The following is a 17,069-nucleotide window of genomic DNA, read 5'->3' as shown; positions in this document are numbered from 1 at the left end:
AAGATCAGCAAGATGACTTTGCTTCGGAGCATTAATTTTATACAAGAATGTTCTAATGGCTTGATATGCCAACTTCTACACTAATACAGAATGGCAAAATTATTCTTAGGTAGGATCAAGTCCTGCTGTGCTTGTTGCGTAGCGTAACTCGCTTGATCTAATAATTGCATTCAAAGCCATGCTCTCATTACTGGACCAAGCCTGGAGGATTGTTTAAAAAAAAATCCAAGGAGAGGATTCCCGTGTTGTGGTTCCGTGCCCGTGTGAACGTGTCAAACTGTGCTGCCATGATTCCACCTGTGCTAGCGCTGGGACTCAGCCAGCAGTGCGAGGACCTGATCCAGCCAAGGATTGAGTTGGGATGCAAGAGAAATTTTCAGCCAGATCAGCTCCAAGAAGTAGCTGGCCATGAGGCGTCCAGGTGCTGCTGCCTGCCCTGTTGGCCATTTCCAAAGACTGCTTCTAGTGTACAGAAGGAGTCTTCTACTGTAGGTGCTGAGCTGCCTTTAAAATAAAAGGATTTAATTTCATTTTCAAGTTAATTAAGATGACAATCTAAGAGTACGGTGTAGAGTAAATCTTAATTGTGGTCTCTGGTGTTCAAGCAGAATTGCTTTTCCTGGTCAATAATTTCAGACATAGTACATGTAAAAATGTAAGTTACTTGTTTCTAAAGGGTAGACTGTTACAATTTTGACTTTGTTTTTTAAAACAGTAATTTACTTTTTCTTAAACATTTTTCATAGATGACCCAACCCAAGCAAAGCAGGTTTTAAAACATGATATTCTCAGTGAATTTGGGGATGATACCTCATCCAAGAAAGCTGCCAGTACGTGGGAAAGCCAGTCTGTTCCATCAGCCGGCCTTCAATCTAAGACGTCTTCTGGGCCATCCGAACAAATAGGCTGTCCTGGGAAAAGAAAACGCGCTACGATGAGTGTGGATGCAAATGGTTCTGAAGTAACAAGTTTGAGCGACCCTGCTTTCAGTTGGTCAGCTCAAAAAGGCAAAAACAGAAAGCCTACTTTTGTTAAAAACATTGGCTTAAAGCCTCTTTGTAGTGGTGTTCTGCAGCTAACGGAGGTTGCTGCTCTACCTGGACCTGATTCTGCTTGTTCAGAGGAATACCTTGTCTCAAGCAATGAAAATGAGAAAAGTAATTGCTTCTCTGTAGATTTGTCATCATGTTCTGCACAGAGTCCTGATGAAAATAACCAAGTTTCTCTTGCGGATACCAAAGAGAATCAATTGCAGGTGGCCAACTCTCACTTTTTCTTGGAAAAGTCCCTTCCTTCTCAGGAGAAAAGTACTGCATTGCCTTCCCTGTACCACATAACACAAAGAGAAGCTGTGTTCACAAAAGCTGTGGAATCTCAACACCACACGGCTGGCTTATCTTGGGTATTAGATGCTAAGATGGAGCAAGATGGGAAAGGACCAAAAAGACTCAATAGAGCTGATAATGTTGAACCCAGCAACGTTTTTTCAAAACCAAAAGAAAATAGTTCAGAAAATGCTTCCAATTTTTGTTTGGTGGAAGGTTCTGGGAAACTTACAGTCTCAGAAGAGACTGGTGGAGGGTTTCCCCGTTTGTTGCCTTTTCGAGAAGAGTACGAGGACAGCAACCATACATCTTCGCAACTCTCACAAGAGTTAGAAGTTGAAAGCACCTGTACAGAGATGTCGAAGTTGAATGGAAAATCAAAAAGCAGCTTCGATAGTGAAGATGAGAGTTTGGAATGTGCTCTAGATGACGATGATGATGACGATGAACCATTCGTGGCACTGCAAGAAATTCTGTTTTCAACTCCCAGGTCACAGACGGAAGCCTCGGAAGGAGACTGTTCTGACAGTTTTTCTCAGGACACCGTGGCTCCATTACTGAAACTTCATGTAAGTGGCTAAAACAAAAAACCGTTGTATCAGGTTACGTTGCCTGTTTTGGTATGACCCTTGTCCTTTAACCGAGTTTTCATGCCTTAAGAATATTTGCCTGCAAAACTGGTGACTGAGCTTACTTGAGGGTCCTATGCTGCACGGTGGAATGTCGTCAGGCAAAGGGTGCTTTTTATTCTTCTTGCCATTGGAATGGCTGAAAGATGGTTCGTGCAGCTGGATTGCGTGAGCCGTATTCCCATCAGTGTTTTTTCAGGAGTTCTGTCTTTGCGCATTTTTCCCCTAAAGAAAAAGGGGAGAGGTTACATTTAGAAGATGTGTGGGGTCTAATGTTTTCATTTTCCTGATGGGGTAAGGTATTTATGAGTTGAAGTTAACGAGAGGAAATTGATCTGTCCATTGAGAGATCTGCGCTGGACTACAATAACAGATCTTTGTCACAGTTTGTGATTTGTCAGAAATCTGTGTATGAGTTCTTGGTCTGTGTGAGATATTTTCCTTGAGGTTGAATTTCATGGAAATTGAACTATTTTTGAAAAGGTTTCAGAAAGCTAAACGACTTCTGCTTATAGGGGATGGATGAAGAAGTATTTAACTACCAGTTTACAGGCTATGGCAATAAATTGATTTATTTTTAAAAGTTAACCTATTTGGTCAATTACAGCATGTCAAAAAAAGTTGTTAGTTTTGCAGGTTTATTGTAAAAGAATGGTTTAGTTAGGAAAGTCCTGTACTAGGACTTAGCGTAGCATTCCTTACAAAGCAGATACGGGTTGGAAATAGCTGTATTTAAGTGGATCTGGTGGGGATGGAGTTAATTTTCTGCAGAGCAGCCTGTGTTTTGGTGCTATGTGCTTCGAATTTGTGGCTAAAACAGCTTTGATAAGACACTAGTTTTTTGGCTACTGCTGAGCAGTGCTTGCACAGCTGACCAAGGGGATATTTCCAGTGCTGCATCGTGTCAGGCTCAGCAATAAACCGAAAGGTGGCGGGGAGCTTCTGGCAGGTAGCCACGAAGCCACTGCTTGGAGACGAGCTGGGTATCAGTCTGCTTGGGGGAGGTGGTGAGCGAGTGCCATTTGCGTCACTTTTTTTTCTTCCCTCTCTTTTCACTTACTAAACTGTAATTATCTAGCGCCGTGATTTTCTTGCTTTTGCTTTCTGTTTTCTCCCCGGTACCACCGGGAGGGGGAAATGAACAGCCTGTGTGGTGCTTAGCTGCTGGCTGGGATCAACCCACCAGTTTCCTGCAACAGAAAGCAAACCTGTTGTTCGCAGAATGCCCATATAAATGCAGGTCCTTGTCCTCTTCTCCCATTTATAAATCTCTGAAATGGTTTATTTTGCTGACTGAATTTCTGTTAAAAAGTATTTCCATAGGCAGGTGTTGAACAGCCACAATTATTTTATCTGTCCTTACCATTAATTATGCAAACACGTTACAGATCGGGCTTTTGTGGTTACATACATATTCCACAGTCTGAACCAACATGGCTGTGTAGTTAATGGTTAAGAATGATAAACAGATGCAGCCTAGATCAAATTTTTGTGGAACATGTATGACCATAGCATTTGGCTTATCCTGTTTCTAGTAATTAATGGCCAACAGACACAAAACAATTGAACTGTCCCAAAATTTCCATGAGCATGGTTTTTGCATGTACTAGCATTCTTATCCTCTTCTGTAAGAGGGGGCATATGTACAAACTGGAATGCAATCTTCGTTCCTTAGTTGTTCGGTCATGGCATGTTAACCAGACCTAAAATAAGGTAAGAGGGCTTCAACTTACCCTCAAAATTTCCCCACAAAGATATTCTGATTGTTACATTTGAAAGATATCTCTAGGCAAGGGTGAAAGTGACAAAGATGTGCTGAATCATTTTAGGAGTTTGTCTCCTGCACAAGAAAGGGGATTCCCAGGCTCTCGGTGGATAGTGATAAAGCTGTGAAGTAGTGTGAAGTAGCAGGCTTCTGGTGCTAATGCTGTCCATGAAGGTTAGCTGGAGGTTGGCCCCAGGGAGAGAAGAAGAGACTCGCTTTGCTGTTCAGATCCATTGGGAAGCATAATTATTTCTAAATTAATCACTGAGAGAGGTTTAGCAATTATAGAAAACTGTCAGGGAATTGAGAAACCCGAACGGTTAGTTGTCCAACTTTACAGGGTCTCCTTTGATTTTTATTTTTTTAATTATTATTTTTTTACCTTTGTTATAAATTACTCTCAGTCGGAAGAATTTGAAGTAAGTCAACCAATTTATTAAGTAAGCGATCAGCAAGCAAAAACCACTGTGAGAACGTGAGAAAGTGAGGAAAGAAACCACCGTGAGAAAGTGAGAAAGCCACTGAAAATTCCCTTCAATATGACAAATTAATGAACAAACACTTTTGCCATCCATCACACCTTCAGCTAAAATATCTTTAAAATATGACGAGGTTAATGTTTTGATCGTATTTATTGTCTAATAGTGAATCAATTGATAGTTTGTGGTGTTTAAGTTTCTTGCTACTTCATTTACAGCTTTCTAAGACTCCTGTTGTTAGCCAGGTGTCATACGTGAACAGCTTGGAACATCTCTTGAAGGAGAAAGAAGAATCTAAAAGGTTTGGTTTTTAAAGCTGCTTTGAAAACTTTGGCATGAAATTGTGGATGCTTAGATTTACCTTGTTTCCCCAAAGTGATGGGGTTTGGGTAGCAGCACGTTAAGCTTTGTCTGCTGATACCGCTAACATACGTCTGATGGAACCTACCAGCGCAGCTTAACTCTGAAAGCTGAATGATAGGCTCCTTGCAAGCATTAATGAATAGTTTGTGATTAATCTGTCTACCCCACAAGAGCTGGACTAAATTTACTAATGCTGTTGTTGCAGGTCACTGAGCCAGCTAACAGCTGCTAGTCGGGCATGAAATAAGAGTATTTATGTAGACTGACTGCGCTAGTTCCTTCGAAGTCATTTGTAGCTCAGTTTTGGTTTCCAAAGTTGTGTAGACTGTCAGTATCCAAGTAGTTACACAATTCAGAACTAATACATGCTCTTGGAAGAGTTCTTTCAGGTAAAAAGTGTAATGTGGTATGTGTACTAATGGCAATTAGCTGTGAGTATATTCTTTTTTCTTAAAGAATCTGACCCTAGTAACAATGAGCTGACTGACAATAAAGTAGTGAATGCTTCTATAACTGCTACTATTAAACAAATAAAATACTAGTATTAAGCTTTAAAAAAATAAAAATCTAGGAGATAGAAGGCTTTGTGCAACTGCAAAAAATTGTGTCGGCAGCTGGTTTGAGCGTCTTTGTCTCGGACAAGCTAGTGATTGAATGTGCAGTTGGAAATTCATTAGGCAGTGGGAAACATCAACTTTGTATCTTGGACTAGCAAGATGCTTGTTTCTTTGCACAGATACAATGTCTTGCATGCTTTTTCCCAGCTTAGTGGGCTGCTGGCCCCTGGGTTTGGGAGCTTGAATTTTGTTTCCCTCTGTTGTAGATGCTACATGGTGATGATATGTTTTCCTGTTATTGTTATTTCAGATTAGATGAACTAGAAAAACGGTTACAAGAAAACATACAAGAAAAGGAAAGTGATTCTTCAGACAGAGAAGATGAGAATGTCACTGGAGATGAAGACCTCTCAGAAGAACACAGGTCCTTCCTATTCTAAAACCAATTAAACCTAGTTCTTCACTTAGTTTTCCTAGCCTTTTTTTTCTAATCTGTCTCTCATTCCATCAGTTGCTGCTAATGTGTCTAGTGCGAACCATTTTATCTTTTAGGGTTGGGTGGATTTTCTTAGGTGTTACTGTATTATAACCTAACTCTACTTTCATATGTAGCTGATAGATATGTAGTTCATCATCTGAAAATGACCGTCTCAAACAGCACGTGGCCTCTCCTTGAAATTCATAAAAGTAATTTTGAATTTTGTAGGGCATTTATAAAGAGATTTTCAGTAACAGCTCGTGCCATACCCGACTACCACCCTGGAGAAGACATATTTGATTTAACAGTCTCTGGGAAAATCTTCAATCAGCATGACCTCGACTTGAGGAATTTTTATTTCATCCCTCAAAATCCTATAGAAAAACTCCTCCTTAGGTAAGACTGTCCTCTTCACTCTGTGTTTACCTGTAGGATTTTCGTAAGTGCTAAAAGTTTTTTAAGATAAAATAGTGTCTTTGCATACAAATGAACTTTATCTTACTAAGTAGGCAAGACTATCTTCCTGGAATTCTGCTTTTGAGATTCACTTTATAGAACAGTGAGCAGTTACTTGAATCTTCCTTCTTTACTCCTCAAATTTTTGAAAAAACATCTTAAATGAGGCAACAGGAGAAAAAAAAAGTGTCCTGACCTCTTCCATATTTATACTGCGTTGGGCTATTGCTGATAATCTGACAGATTTATGGAAGATGAGTGCAGAACTGAAATATTATGATGAACAAAAGCTTAAATATCCCAGATAGATGGTCACAAAAGTCCTCTTTCTAATGTTGTGTTATGTCTGCTGAAAACCTTCTGTGTTGAATGAGCCTGGGACTTAAGATTCCACATAATCAGGATTGCAGGAAGTTATGGTTTACGGCATCTGTTAGATGCAGTCACCAAGCTAAAAGTGTTTATATACACACAGACACAACTGTCACGTAACTGATGGAGATTTGTGGTCCGTATTTATGAGGCTGTCAGGCTACAGATAGATGGACAATTTCTTTTCTAATCCACAAGTGCAAATCCTAAAAGTAATTCCACTGATTTCAGTTGGTATTTTACTCTGAACTGGCATGAGTGAAAGCGAGGGAATAGACAGAACCTTAAAAGATTCTGTCTGTAAACATTTGTATTCGCTGTTGTGGCTGTGAGGAGGAGGGTGCTTTCTCCTTGTCTCCTGAGCAGGTCGGGTTTGTGATACGCTCCTCTGGCTTCAGGCCTCTTTATTAATATGTGAAGGTCACAGGGATGTAAGCTTTAAGAAGTATCTTGTAAATCAGTGACTGGAGGAATGAGAGTTAAATGAATTGTCCCTTGCAAAATGCAGTTATGATTTAATTGCTTTGGTGTTCTGAAACCGTCCAGCTGGCACATATTGGCTGTCCAGCTGACACATGGATGTCTTCCTAGCTGCTTTGTTGGTCAAATGGGTAGATGGGTGGGATATGGAGAAGCTAGGAGACAGGTCTCACAATAGAACTACCTGTTCTAGTAGATACTGAGAACAGAGAAGCCTAAACAGGGGTACGTGGTAAATTGGGAATCATTAATTCAGCTGCTTATGGCACACGTTACTTGCTAAGGAAGATTTCAACTAAAAGAACTTACTGCTAAATCTTACAGATTTTATGTTCTTCCAACAGCTACTTTCTGCGCCTCACAGATTTGCCTAGCAAGATGAGACCATTTGATTTTATTTGCTTTGTTTGACCTCTAGATTATTTGAAAGATCCTTCAAAAAAATGAGATAATTCAAAAAATCTGAAATGTTTTTTTCTCTTTTCCTGTAAAAGAGTTTGTGAAGGTCATTGTCAGTAACAAAAATAATAAAATATGGTATCTTATTCACTGATCTGACAGAGCCCATCAGCCCATCTGTGTAGACAGGAATAATGGTTCATAATACGATAGTGTAAATCCATGTTTGTTTGAAGCTGTTTTCCTCTAACAGTACAAATACTTCCAAATCATATCGTGTGGCATTCTAGACGAAAAAAAAAGTTGTTCTAAATTTAGTGTTTTAAAAATTTTTGTCAAGAATAGGGTTTAATTACTGTAGTATTTTATAGTAGGTAAAAGTATAAGAATATCATCTGTTTTGGATGTTCAGGTCTTTGTTTGCTGTTGGTTATGATCTGAGGGGTGGGGAATTTCTTAATGGTGAAACTTAATTGTGAAACTGTTGATTCAACCACTAATGGATTTTTCTCCTTTTTTTCCCCCACCCCATCTTTGTCTTACAGTTCTGACGTAACACAGCAGCTTTTTCTAGCTCTTCATGGTTTTCTAAGTTCTGCTTACAGCTGTAGTTTGTGTCCCACACCAATTCTGAAGTGGCTTTTCTGGGTAAGACCACACTGTTCTGCAGTTACACTCTGTCAGATAGAATATTCTTCCTGGAAGCCAACTGTTGCAGAAATAATCAGTACCAGTCTGTGAATCTGTTGCATTTGTTTAGCAATTCTTTGAGTTCTGATTTGTTCTCCAGTCTGGAATACTTTGACTGTCACTAGGAATAAAATGCTTTTTCCATGCTTTTCTCCACACTTTCTGAGTGACTGTAAAGCTTCCTGTCCATCTTCGTACATGGTATTTCATCTGAAAAGGGCTCAGCACATGCTAGGTGAGAAGATATTTTGGGATGTTAATAGTGTGGGACAAATCAGAAGCAATTATTTATCTATTTCCTTCCACACGAAAAAAATAAGTACACGCTGTAGTATGTACTTTATAAATCTAAATACCTGCATTATCAGAACTTTTATTCTGACAAAGTCGATGTGCATTATGGCTCAGGGGAAAAAAAAAAAGTAGAGATGCTGTCAAAGGAAATGTTGTGGCTGTCTTCTTTCTAGATGTCTGTGCCAGTACCCAAGTCCCCAGGGAATGTGCATTGTTCTGTTACTCAGAAAAAATACCCATTTCCTATCTTCATTCCATTATTACTTACCGCTTTCTACCTGTGCCTGAAATGAAGAATAAAGCTGGACTGCCTGCAGAATTGCAGCCTGGGTCTGTCGATTCCCTTTCTGCTTTTGCCAAAAGGAAAACATTTTCGTTTTCCATCTCTTTCTCTCCTGCTAGGAAAGTACTGCCTTCCACTCTTATATGAGCTCTGGCGTTCTTTTGATAGGGTGGAAGTGTGAGCCAGTTCAGTTTGCCCACAGAGCACAAAACTGTCCAGCACTTGGGAGAGAAGAAGAAGAGGTTTTGCTGGCCTGGTGAAATGCTAGGGAGCGTGACGTGCATTTCATAGTCATATTTTTGTAGTTAAGGATTGACCGTTTTGGTGTAGTCTTGCCCGTGTTCTACTTACCTGCAACTGGAAAAGGTTGAGGTCAACTCTCAGTTGCCCTCACTTCTGATTAAGGAGTTCAGTTTGATCACGGATACAAATGGGTTCCAAAAGGACAGCTGATACTTCCATTCCCCTAATGGTCAGTACCTTCTTAAGAACAGGTAGATTCAACATGGGGTTGCAGTTTTTCAGACACTGTGAATAATTACTTTAAAAGCATTCACAGAATGTGTGTACTGCTTGAAATCATAATAGTCTGTTCTCCATGATGTGCTATGCGTTGGTATTCATTTTCTGTTACGGCTTTTTTAAAAACTTTAATGAAGAGTTGGCTTTTTTCTTTTTTTAAAGAAAAACGTTGTCATCTTGCAACTTGATGTTTGACTCATAGCATTTTTTTTTTTCCTCCACAGATGATGTCTGTTCATCCTGGCTATTGTGTTTCCTCGCAGATTTTAAACAGATTGATTGAAATAACACTAAAAAATGGTGAGTATTTGAGGGATGGAAGACTGACCGTCTAAACAAAGGTATTTCCCTTCCATTAAGTATAGAAAGGTGTTGGAAAGGAAGGAAAAAGCCCTGGCTCTGTTATGTGATTCTGGCATGAATTTAAGTTCTTCTAGCCTTTGTGCATTATGTAAGTAACAGGAGTTGGTCTTCACTGAGTTTTTGCAAGCTGTACCCCAGGGAGTGATCCTGGCATATACTTGCAAATCTGTGCATCCAGCACAGAACCTTTTAAACACGCTTCTGTTCTTTCACAAATGGAATTGACCTGCGGAGAAGCCCGGTCTGCTCAAGTTTACTCTCCATCTTTCTCTTCAGTAGATGCAGACATTCATTTCATAAACTAAGACCTACAAGATGGCTTTCACGTAGTTATACTCAGTATGTAGCAGTGCGTAGTTTTTTTTTCCAAATAAATGGCAGAAGGGAAAAGAGCTATACACTTGCATGTAAACATTTACAAGGGTCTGGTTCAGCCTACACTGTTGCTTGTTTCTTGTGCATTTTGCCTTCCTTCATCTGTACTCTGAACTTCTTCAGTACCAGTTGCTTTGGATGTTCTCAGTGTCCTCATTCAGACCCATCAAAGTCGCTATTTAAATTAACAGTTAACATCATTAAAGTAATCAAGTTTGCTTGACATTCTTGGGCAGTTCTATTGAAATTGTTCTGCGTATTTTAAATCTTGTTTGAATCAGGACTGTGAGCTGATATGAGAGGAAATGTAGCCTCCTGCTCTAAGGAACCTGCTTTGGCAGGGGGTTGGATCTCTTGAGGTCCCTTCCAACCCCTACAATTCTGTGATTCTGTCATTTTTTGCTTTGTTGACATTAAGCTCGTTTCAGAATGAACAATTCAAGCTGATCAATGAGCGTTCAAAGAATTAAGACTGGGAGAGGTCTTAGCCCATCTCTGACCTATGTATCTACCTTAAGCAGGATCAAATAGGCTACAGTTGCTCCTTAAATTTGTCTAACTAAAAAATTGCAAATTGTGGAGTCTCCAAAACTGTTCTGAGATGTTCTGTTCTGGTGCTTAACTCAGGATGCTTTATTTAAAACAAACAACAAAAAACACCTGAATTGAATGTTGAGATCTGAACCTGCAGTGTCTTGAGTGCTACTGTTGTATTATATTTGCCTTTTTTGTTCTTAAAGAATTAACCTTGAGAGAATTGATCCAATTCAAAATTCTAGCGACTTCTGTCATTGTTTGGAAAACACTGCATCGAGTTTGATGTCACCTTGCTAGTTTGTATCCTGTACAGAATCCTCTGTACAGTTTGCAGATGTTCAGATGTGAGTCGTGATACAAATCAGCTTTTTGCAATGAGCGTTTTTGCTTACCTCAATCAGTGAATTCCTTGTATTTTGCACTTCTGTTCTAGAAACCTTCCCTGTCTTAAATCTTATTTAGCTCCACTTTCAGTCCCATTATAACACGCTCTTACCTCTACCTACACAGAACAGTAATTTATCTATTCTCTTAAAAGTAAATCTTGCCTTCTTGCTTATTCTACTGTATGTGATGAGAGACAGCTGTGAGAAAATGGGTGGAATCTTAAAGTAATTTACCTGTTACATAGGCAAGATGTTTCTTAAGTGTAAAATACTGCATAAGACTACCCCTCACACTATAGTGCTGAAAATAACAGCAATTCTTCTGAGATTAGAGCTGGCAGAATTGATGCAAACAGCTGAATGTATTTGCTTCCCTGATAAGGAACTAATGTTAAGAACTAAATTTAAACTAATCAATTCCATATCTTTTACTTGTAGCTTCCATCAGTGATGAACAGTCTAAACCCTGGATACCTTCACTAGCTGATGTGTCAACTGTTTTTGTCAATATGGGTGTTACGTTTGCATTTCTCTTTCCATTGGAGCATCTGCAGCCCAACTTTAATGAGTGTGATATTTTGTAAGTGTTTTCATTTTGACACCTATTGCTTGGATCCTGTGTAAGCAGGTCTTGTGTTTAGAATGTAGAATCAGAAGGTTTTTCTTTATTTTCCCCTATTCCATCTCTTTACATTCTAAACTTAGGTATTCATAGAGTAAATAAGCCAGAGTTTAAAACAATTTCTGCCAGGTAAGGATTCAGCAAATCAGAGTATTATTCTTTGTCCTACAACTGTCTAATGGGTATTTACATGAATTGTTGCCTAAATAGCTGGGCAGAATTGTAAGTAATTGGTTATAAGTTTAAGACGTGTGCTCTGTAGCTGGGGATAGTTCTGATTTGAAGGTGTTTAAACCATGCTATTTTTTCCTTCGGTTTGATGCAAATAAGCCTTTGTGGGCTTTTAAATTGTTGATTGCTCAGATTAGCATCTCTTTCATTAGGAGTCAGATGCAAGGAACAGTGAGCAAACGGCAACCAAGAGGATATCTCTCCTCTGCCAGTCCAGCCTTCACCAGTCTACCGGAAAACAATCTAATTAATGTAATCAAGGTGAGAAAACTCCAGTTACTATGCAAGGGTGTTTGTTTGTTTAATTTCTTTCTTTTGGTTTTTAGAAAGGAAAAAAAATGGTGCCTTAGTCTAGCCCTGGGCTTGTTTTTTGAGTAGGTGTTGTGCTGGGCTTTCAGCTCCACATTCAGCAGAGATTGTTGCAGGCTTGTTGCAAACTTCCGTTTCCTTTCTCCCTGACTTCCATTGGCTTCTCTCAGTTCCTGATGCCTCCCTTTTCCAGTGTGGCTCTCTATCGGGCTTCTTTGCTCCCTCATATAAAAGTGTCGGTGTGCTCCAGTGGGAGGGGGAGCTGGTATTGGCTGTTATGTTTTATGCTGCCTCTGTGTTAGTGCAGCTCACAGAGGCTTGTGGTCAGTCCCTGTGCAGCAGGAGGTGAATGGGATGGGAGCTCGTGGAGGGCAGGTGGAGCCGTGACTGCCTCTTTTGTGGAAGTGAGCTGTTAATCCATGCTGTGTCCTGTGAAACCATGGGCTGGTCACACTTCCCGGGCTTGTTCTGTGATTAAACGCTTTATGAAAATACTGCCTCTGTAACTGGTTTACAAGTTCCTTGTGGAAATATTTGAACCCTCCTAACAATGCCTCTTTAGAGATTTGTCATGATCATATAAATGATGATCGTATATAATCATGCAGTTCAAGAGCAAGCACATGTAGCATCTCCTCTAGAGACAGACTTACATGTCTCTTGATTCGTTTGTGTTTCCTTTTAAAAATACACATCCCATACTGTAAGTAATCCATGTGATGATAATTGAGCGGGGAAAAATCTCTTGATTGTTTTCAGTATTGCTTGTATAGTTAGAAAGTCTGTCAGTCTTCTGTTTAGTTGGAATAGGATTAACGGTGCGGTGTAGAAAGATCTTTCATACTCTGATGTCCAGGGATTATTGTCATTGTTCAAAAGTATTTAAATGTTTATAAGATGAGCCTCCAGTAGGTGTTTTTTAAAAAAATAAAAATAAAAAATGCAGACAGTTACTAGGGGAGCTAGTAGTTTTCCTGTATTTATTGCAAGAACAATTTGTTACCTGAAGTGCATTTTAAAGTGAGGGTGGAAAACTTAAGATCTCATCGCACTTTAATAGAAGCTAAACCAATTTCAGATTTTAATGCTTTTTATTTCTTTTAAAGTTTCTAGATTTCTGTACAACGGTAGTCGAAGGTGGATATACAGACCAAGAAATATTGCTGCTGCTTCTATTGCTATTTAAAATAAGCTTGGAGAAACAGCTAAAGCAAGTTCCTTTGATAGATTTTCAGTGCCTTTTCATAAAGCTTCTGATAAGTATAAAAGACTGGGATACAAAGGTAACTTCATAATTCATTTTCTAGTGCTAGATTTATGAAACTGCAGCTTAATTTTCAAGAAATTTATTTTGAAGTTTTTTTTCCTTTACATAGCAGAAAAATACTGCTTGTAGATGTAATGTGAACAGATTGGGAGCTTTGTGTCTATGAGATTTAGGAGGGGGCTGGGTGTGCTGAGAGAGTGTCTGCCTAAAAACATTACGCTCGCCTGTCCCCTTCTGCAAGGGGACTGTTGTATTGAACTTGCAGCAATTTTGTTAACTATAGATTGTTTAAAATGGCTATTTGAAAGAATAAAAGAAATGATTGCACTAAGCTGATGAAATGTCAGGAAAGGCAACCTGATCTCAGCTACCCTACTGTAAAATAGTATTTAGGAGACATAGCTACAGCTGCAGTGCGGAAATATCTTTATGCACATCATCTATTGCTAGCCCAATTCCTTTTAACATCTGTGTTGTGTGTATGTTTCTTGGTAGCAGATGTGTATTCCTTTGCAAATAAAACAAATGTCCAATGTCCGCATTGTTTAGTAAATTGGGTGGTTTTTTTTAAATTGTTTTTGTTCTTTTAAAGATGCCTGAGCTGTGTCTGGCAGTGAGTGAACTCTCCAGTCAGCACCATAATCTTCTGTGGCTGGTTCAGCTGGTCCCTAGCTGGATAATACGTGGACGGTAATGACACACTAACAGCTTATTTATTTGTATAAGCCCAGAGCCTGATAAATGCAATAGGTGTTGCATTGCTTTTGTGTTTTTTTGCATTATGTTTTTTTGTGGGGGAGGAGGGAGATACTTTGAAAAACCACCGCCACCACAAATATTTGGGTTTTATCATATGTTACAGATGTATGTGCATGTCATTGTGTATATGTAGTTTCTTAAACACCTCAGAGGTGGAAAAGGGTTATTTTACATTTTATACATAGTTTTCTGGGCTATGAACTTTCTGGTACCCTATAGTAAATAAAGGCATAACTTCTAACATCCATCACCTACTCTAATCTTTGGCTGAATGATCAAAAATTAAATGTTCTTTGGGTGATTAATATATGATTTTATGTCAGTCTGTCAAGTGTTCTGCATCTTTGAAATAAATAAAAAAATGTATCTGAGAGCGGAGAATGATTTTGGCCTTTGATTTCAGGCTTGGAGGCAAGCTTCTAGCAATGTTTGCTTGTCCACAAGAAAAGCTGTAATGAGACAAGGATACTTGCACCTTACTAGCCTCTTTACTGGTTTAGTAGCACCTATCTTCAGTAAATCCAACTGAATAGCTGTGGGCAAGTCTATGTCTAGGGAAGCCATGCACAGCCTCACTATACGTTGTCGAAACTGTGGATTTGAGACGTTCTCTGGGAAAGAAATAAAAAACAAACTTGTTTTTTCAGGGAAGTAAGAAGACGCCTTAGCCTAGTGATAATTGGAAAGCTTCTTAATAAAAAGCATATAAGAATACCTGATGACAGCGACAAGCAGGTACTGACTGCATGTTTTGCATGTGTATAATTTTGAAAGTTTTAGAAAACTTGTGTATTTTGTGTTTGTACTTTGGTCATTCTTTAACAGGAAAATAGGCTTACAGTATGAAAACAATCACTAATTTTTATTTTAGTGTTAGAAGTATATTTGTACATGTGTGTAACCTTTATGTTCTGCAGCTTGTAAGTGCAATATTGCTTAAGTGCCTAAACATTAATTTTGGACATTGGAGAGAAGTTTATGCTTCTTTGTCGTCTTTTTATATTTATGTAGAATCACTCTATGAAAACAAGGGGTTAATGAGGCAACATACAAATGCTTTAGTTTGCAAATAGTCAAGGATTACCCAAAGCGTGAAATAATCATTTTAATTAAGAGCCCCTTTTATAGATGTTCTTGTGTTAATGGACATGTGATATGGTAGTGGCACTGTTTAAAATTTTCCATTGCCAGTGAACCAGTCCAATCTGTTAATGCGTGTGTCTGTAGATGTGTCTTCTGCATCAGTATCTGGTGTACATGAAACCTTCTAATCTACTAGAGAAGATGAGAACAGATGAGCAGCAGAATGTCAGTGAAGACCACCTTCATACAGAACTAGAACAGGAGGTATGTAGCTGATAGTATATTTTTGTTTGTCTTTTTTATGCATCTTCTGCAATTTTGAAAATGAATCTTTTCTTGTAAACCAGTTTTAGAAAAACTTCTACTCATCTGAGAATTCAGTATTGGTTTGGTTATTTGAGTCTACCATGTAATCTCTTAGCAAGTATTTTGATCTGGATGTAGACGATAGGAAAACAAAGTCAACTGCTGAGTTTAATTTTCAGTAATTGAAACCACAGAAAGCTTTGTGGGTCACTTGGGTAACTTAAAACAGCGTAGTACTGTTTTAAAATGTTTCTAATATATGAATGTGTTGTTTCATATTATTTATTTAGGTAAATGTGTAGATGTACCTATTCATTTATTTGGCTGTTGGAGGATGCCAGCACAGTCATGATACTGAATCATTAAAGCAAAGATAATGCTGTAGCTAAAGATTGTGCTTTGACTGCTGAAGCTCTGTTGGTTTCTCTACAGGTGTACTACCTAGTCTACATCCTCCTTCATCTAGTCAGTGAAGCTAGCTTCTTTGACACTGTAAATTCCAATCAAAGGGTAAGTAACTACAGTGGCTAGATCTTTAGATTTTAAAAGACTAATTATTATGCACTTTTGGTCTATTCTGGTAAGGTGACAGAAGATCACCAGAGGATAACTGCACTGGGAGAAACTTGTTCTGAGGCAAAGTAAATGCAGAAGGGCTCTTCCTTGCAGTTACTGCAGAGAAAGAAACCTCTCCTGCATTTTTGCAAGTGGAATTATGTCAAAACACAAGTCTGTCGATCAGCAGACGTTATCTTTCACAGGGTAACTGGAGATTAACTCAACACAGATCCTCAGAACTCTGGCGATCCTATGAACTACTTAAGTAAAGCTGAAACTTTAATCTAGAAGAAAACCATTTTGAAAATATCCAGTAAAATATGCTCAAACACATTGTGTTTTTCTGTGCTGGAGTGCAGCCATCAGCAAGTGAGGGCTAGGACTGTATCTCTTCTGTTCTACATAGCCATAGTTCCCTTGTGCTGCGAGATGTGAACAGCTGTTAAGTAATACCTTCTGTTTAGCCTCCTGGTAATCTTACTGAGATTTCTGTGAACATTTGTTGTGAGTTGCTTGCTGCAAGATGTTTGTGTAAATCTTCTGTTCCATAGAACCACTCCCGGCTTTTAAGAAATGTGTTATGTGAAGCCTTGAAGAGGGAGGTAAAGCAGTAGTATTTGCTTCTGTTTCACAGAATCACAGAATGGTTTAGGTTGGAAGGGACCTCTGGAGGTTCAAGCAGGGCCACCTAGAGCAGGTTGGCCAGCACCATGGCCAGACAGCTTTTTGAGTATCTCTGAGGGAAACTCCACAGCCTCTCTGACCAACATGTTTGAGCACTAAGTCACCTTTGTAGTAAAGAAGCGTTTTCCTGCTGATCAGATGAAACCTCCAGATCTAGAATACTAACCAGTGTTCTCAGGCCCCTCTTCCTTCCAAGGCCTTATCCCGTGGGACTTTTCCAAGCAGATCCTTGAAGAGGCCAAAGTCTGCTCTCTTGGAGCTCTCAGGGTTGTGAGCTTACGTTTCACCTTCATCCCTGCCCTCAGGATCCTGAACTCTTTGTGGTCACTGCAGCCAAGGCTGCTTTTACCTTCACATGCCCAACAAGCCCCTTGGTGGTGGTGAGCACGAGGTCTAGCAGAGCACCTCTCCTTGTTGCTGTCTGTGTTATTACTTGGAGGAGGAAGTTATCATCAGTGCAATACAGGAGACTCCTGGTTTATGTCCTGCTGTGTTCT

The 17,069-nt window shown here is 39.2% G+C and overlaps 1 protein-coding gene across 3 annotated transcripts in view; it reads left to right on the top strand.

Moving 5' to 3' along the window:
* The window catches only part of SLF2 (SMC5-SMC6 complex localization factor 2), a 46,974-nt gene that overhangs the window by 23,114 nt on the left and 6,791 nt on the right, over nucleotides 1–17,069 (top strand). For all 3 annotated transcript variants that reach the window (XM_040562873.1, XM_040562871.1, XM_040562872.1), the window contains 13 exons: nucleotides 747–1,894; nucleotides 4,417–4,499; nucleotides 5,429–5,542; nucleotides 5,825–5,992; nucleotides 7,849–7,951; nucleotides 9,317–9,392; nucleotides 11,192–11,333; nucleotides 11,759–11,867; nucleotides 13,022–13,198; nucleotides 13,775–13,872; nucleotides 14,589–14,676; nucleotides 15,169–15,288; nucleotides 15,763–15,840. In XM_040562873.1, the coding sequence (XP_040418807.1) occupies nucleotides 747–1,894; nucleotides 4,417–4,499; nucleotides 5,429–5,542; nucleotides 5,825–5,992; nucleotides 7,849–7,951; nucleotides 9,317–9,392; nucleotides 11,192–11,333; nucleotides 11,759–11,867; nucleotides 13,022–13,198; nucleotides 13,775–13,872; nucleotides 14,589–14,676; nucleotides 15,169–15,288; nucleotides 15,763–15,840 (2,504 nt within the window). The remainder of the gene's footprint in view (nucleotides 1–746; nucleotides 1,895–4,416; nucleotides 4,500–5,428; nucleotides 5,543–5,824; nucleotides 5,993–7,848; nucleotides 7,952–9,316; nucleotides 9,393–11,191; nucleotides 11,334–11,758; nucleotides 11,868–13,021; nucleotides 13,199–13,774; nucleotides 13,873–14,588; nucleotides 14,677–15,168; nucleotides 15,289–15,762; nucleotides 15,841–17,069) is intronic.

This window comes from Cygnus olor, chromosome 7, assembly GCF_009769625.2.
Source record: "Cygnus olor isolate bCygOlo1 chromosome 7, bCygOlo1.pri.v2, whole genome shotgun sequence".
Lineage (NCBI taxonomy): Eukaryota > Metazoa > Chordata > Aves > Anseriformes > Anatidae > Cygnus > Cygnus olor.
Note: the sequence above shows the minus strand (reverse complement) of the source record. Positions and strands in the feature narration are given on the sequence as shown.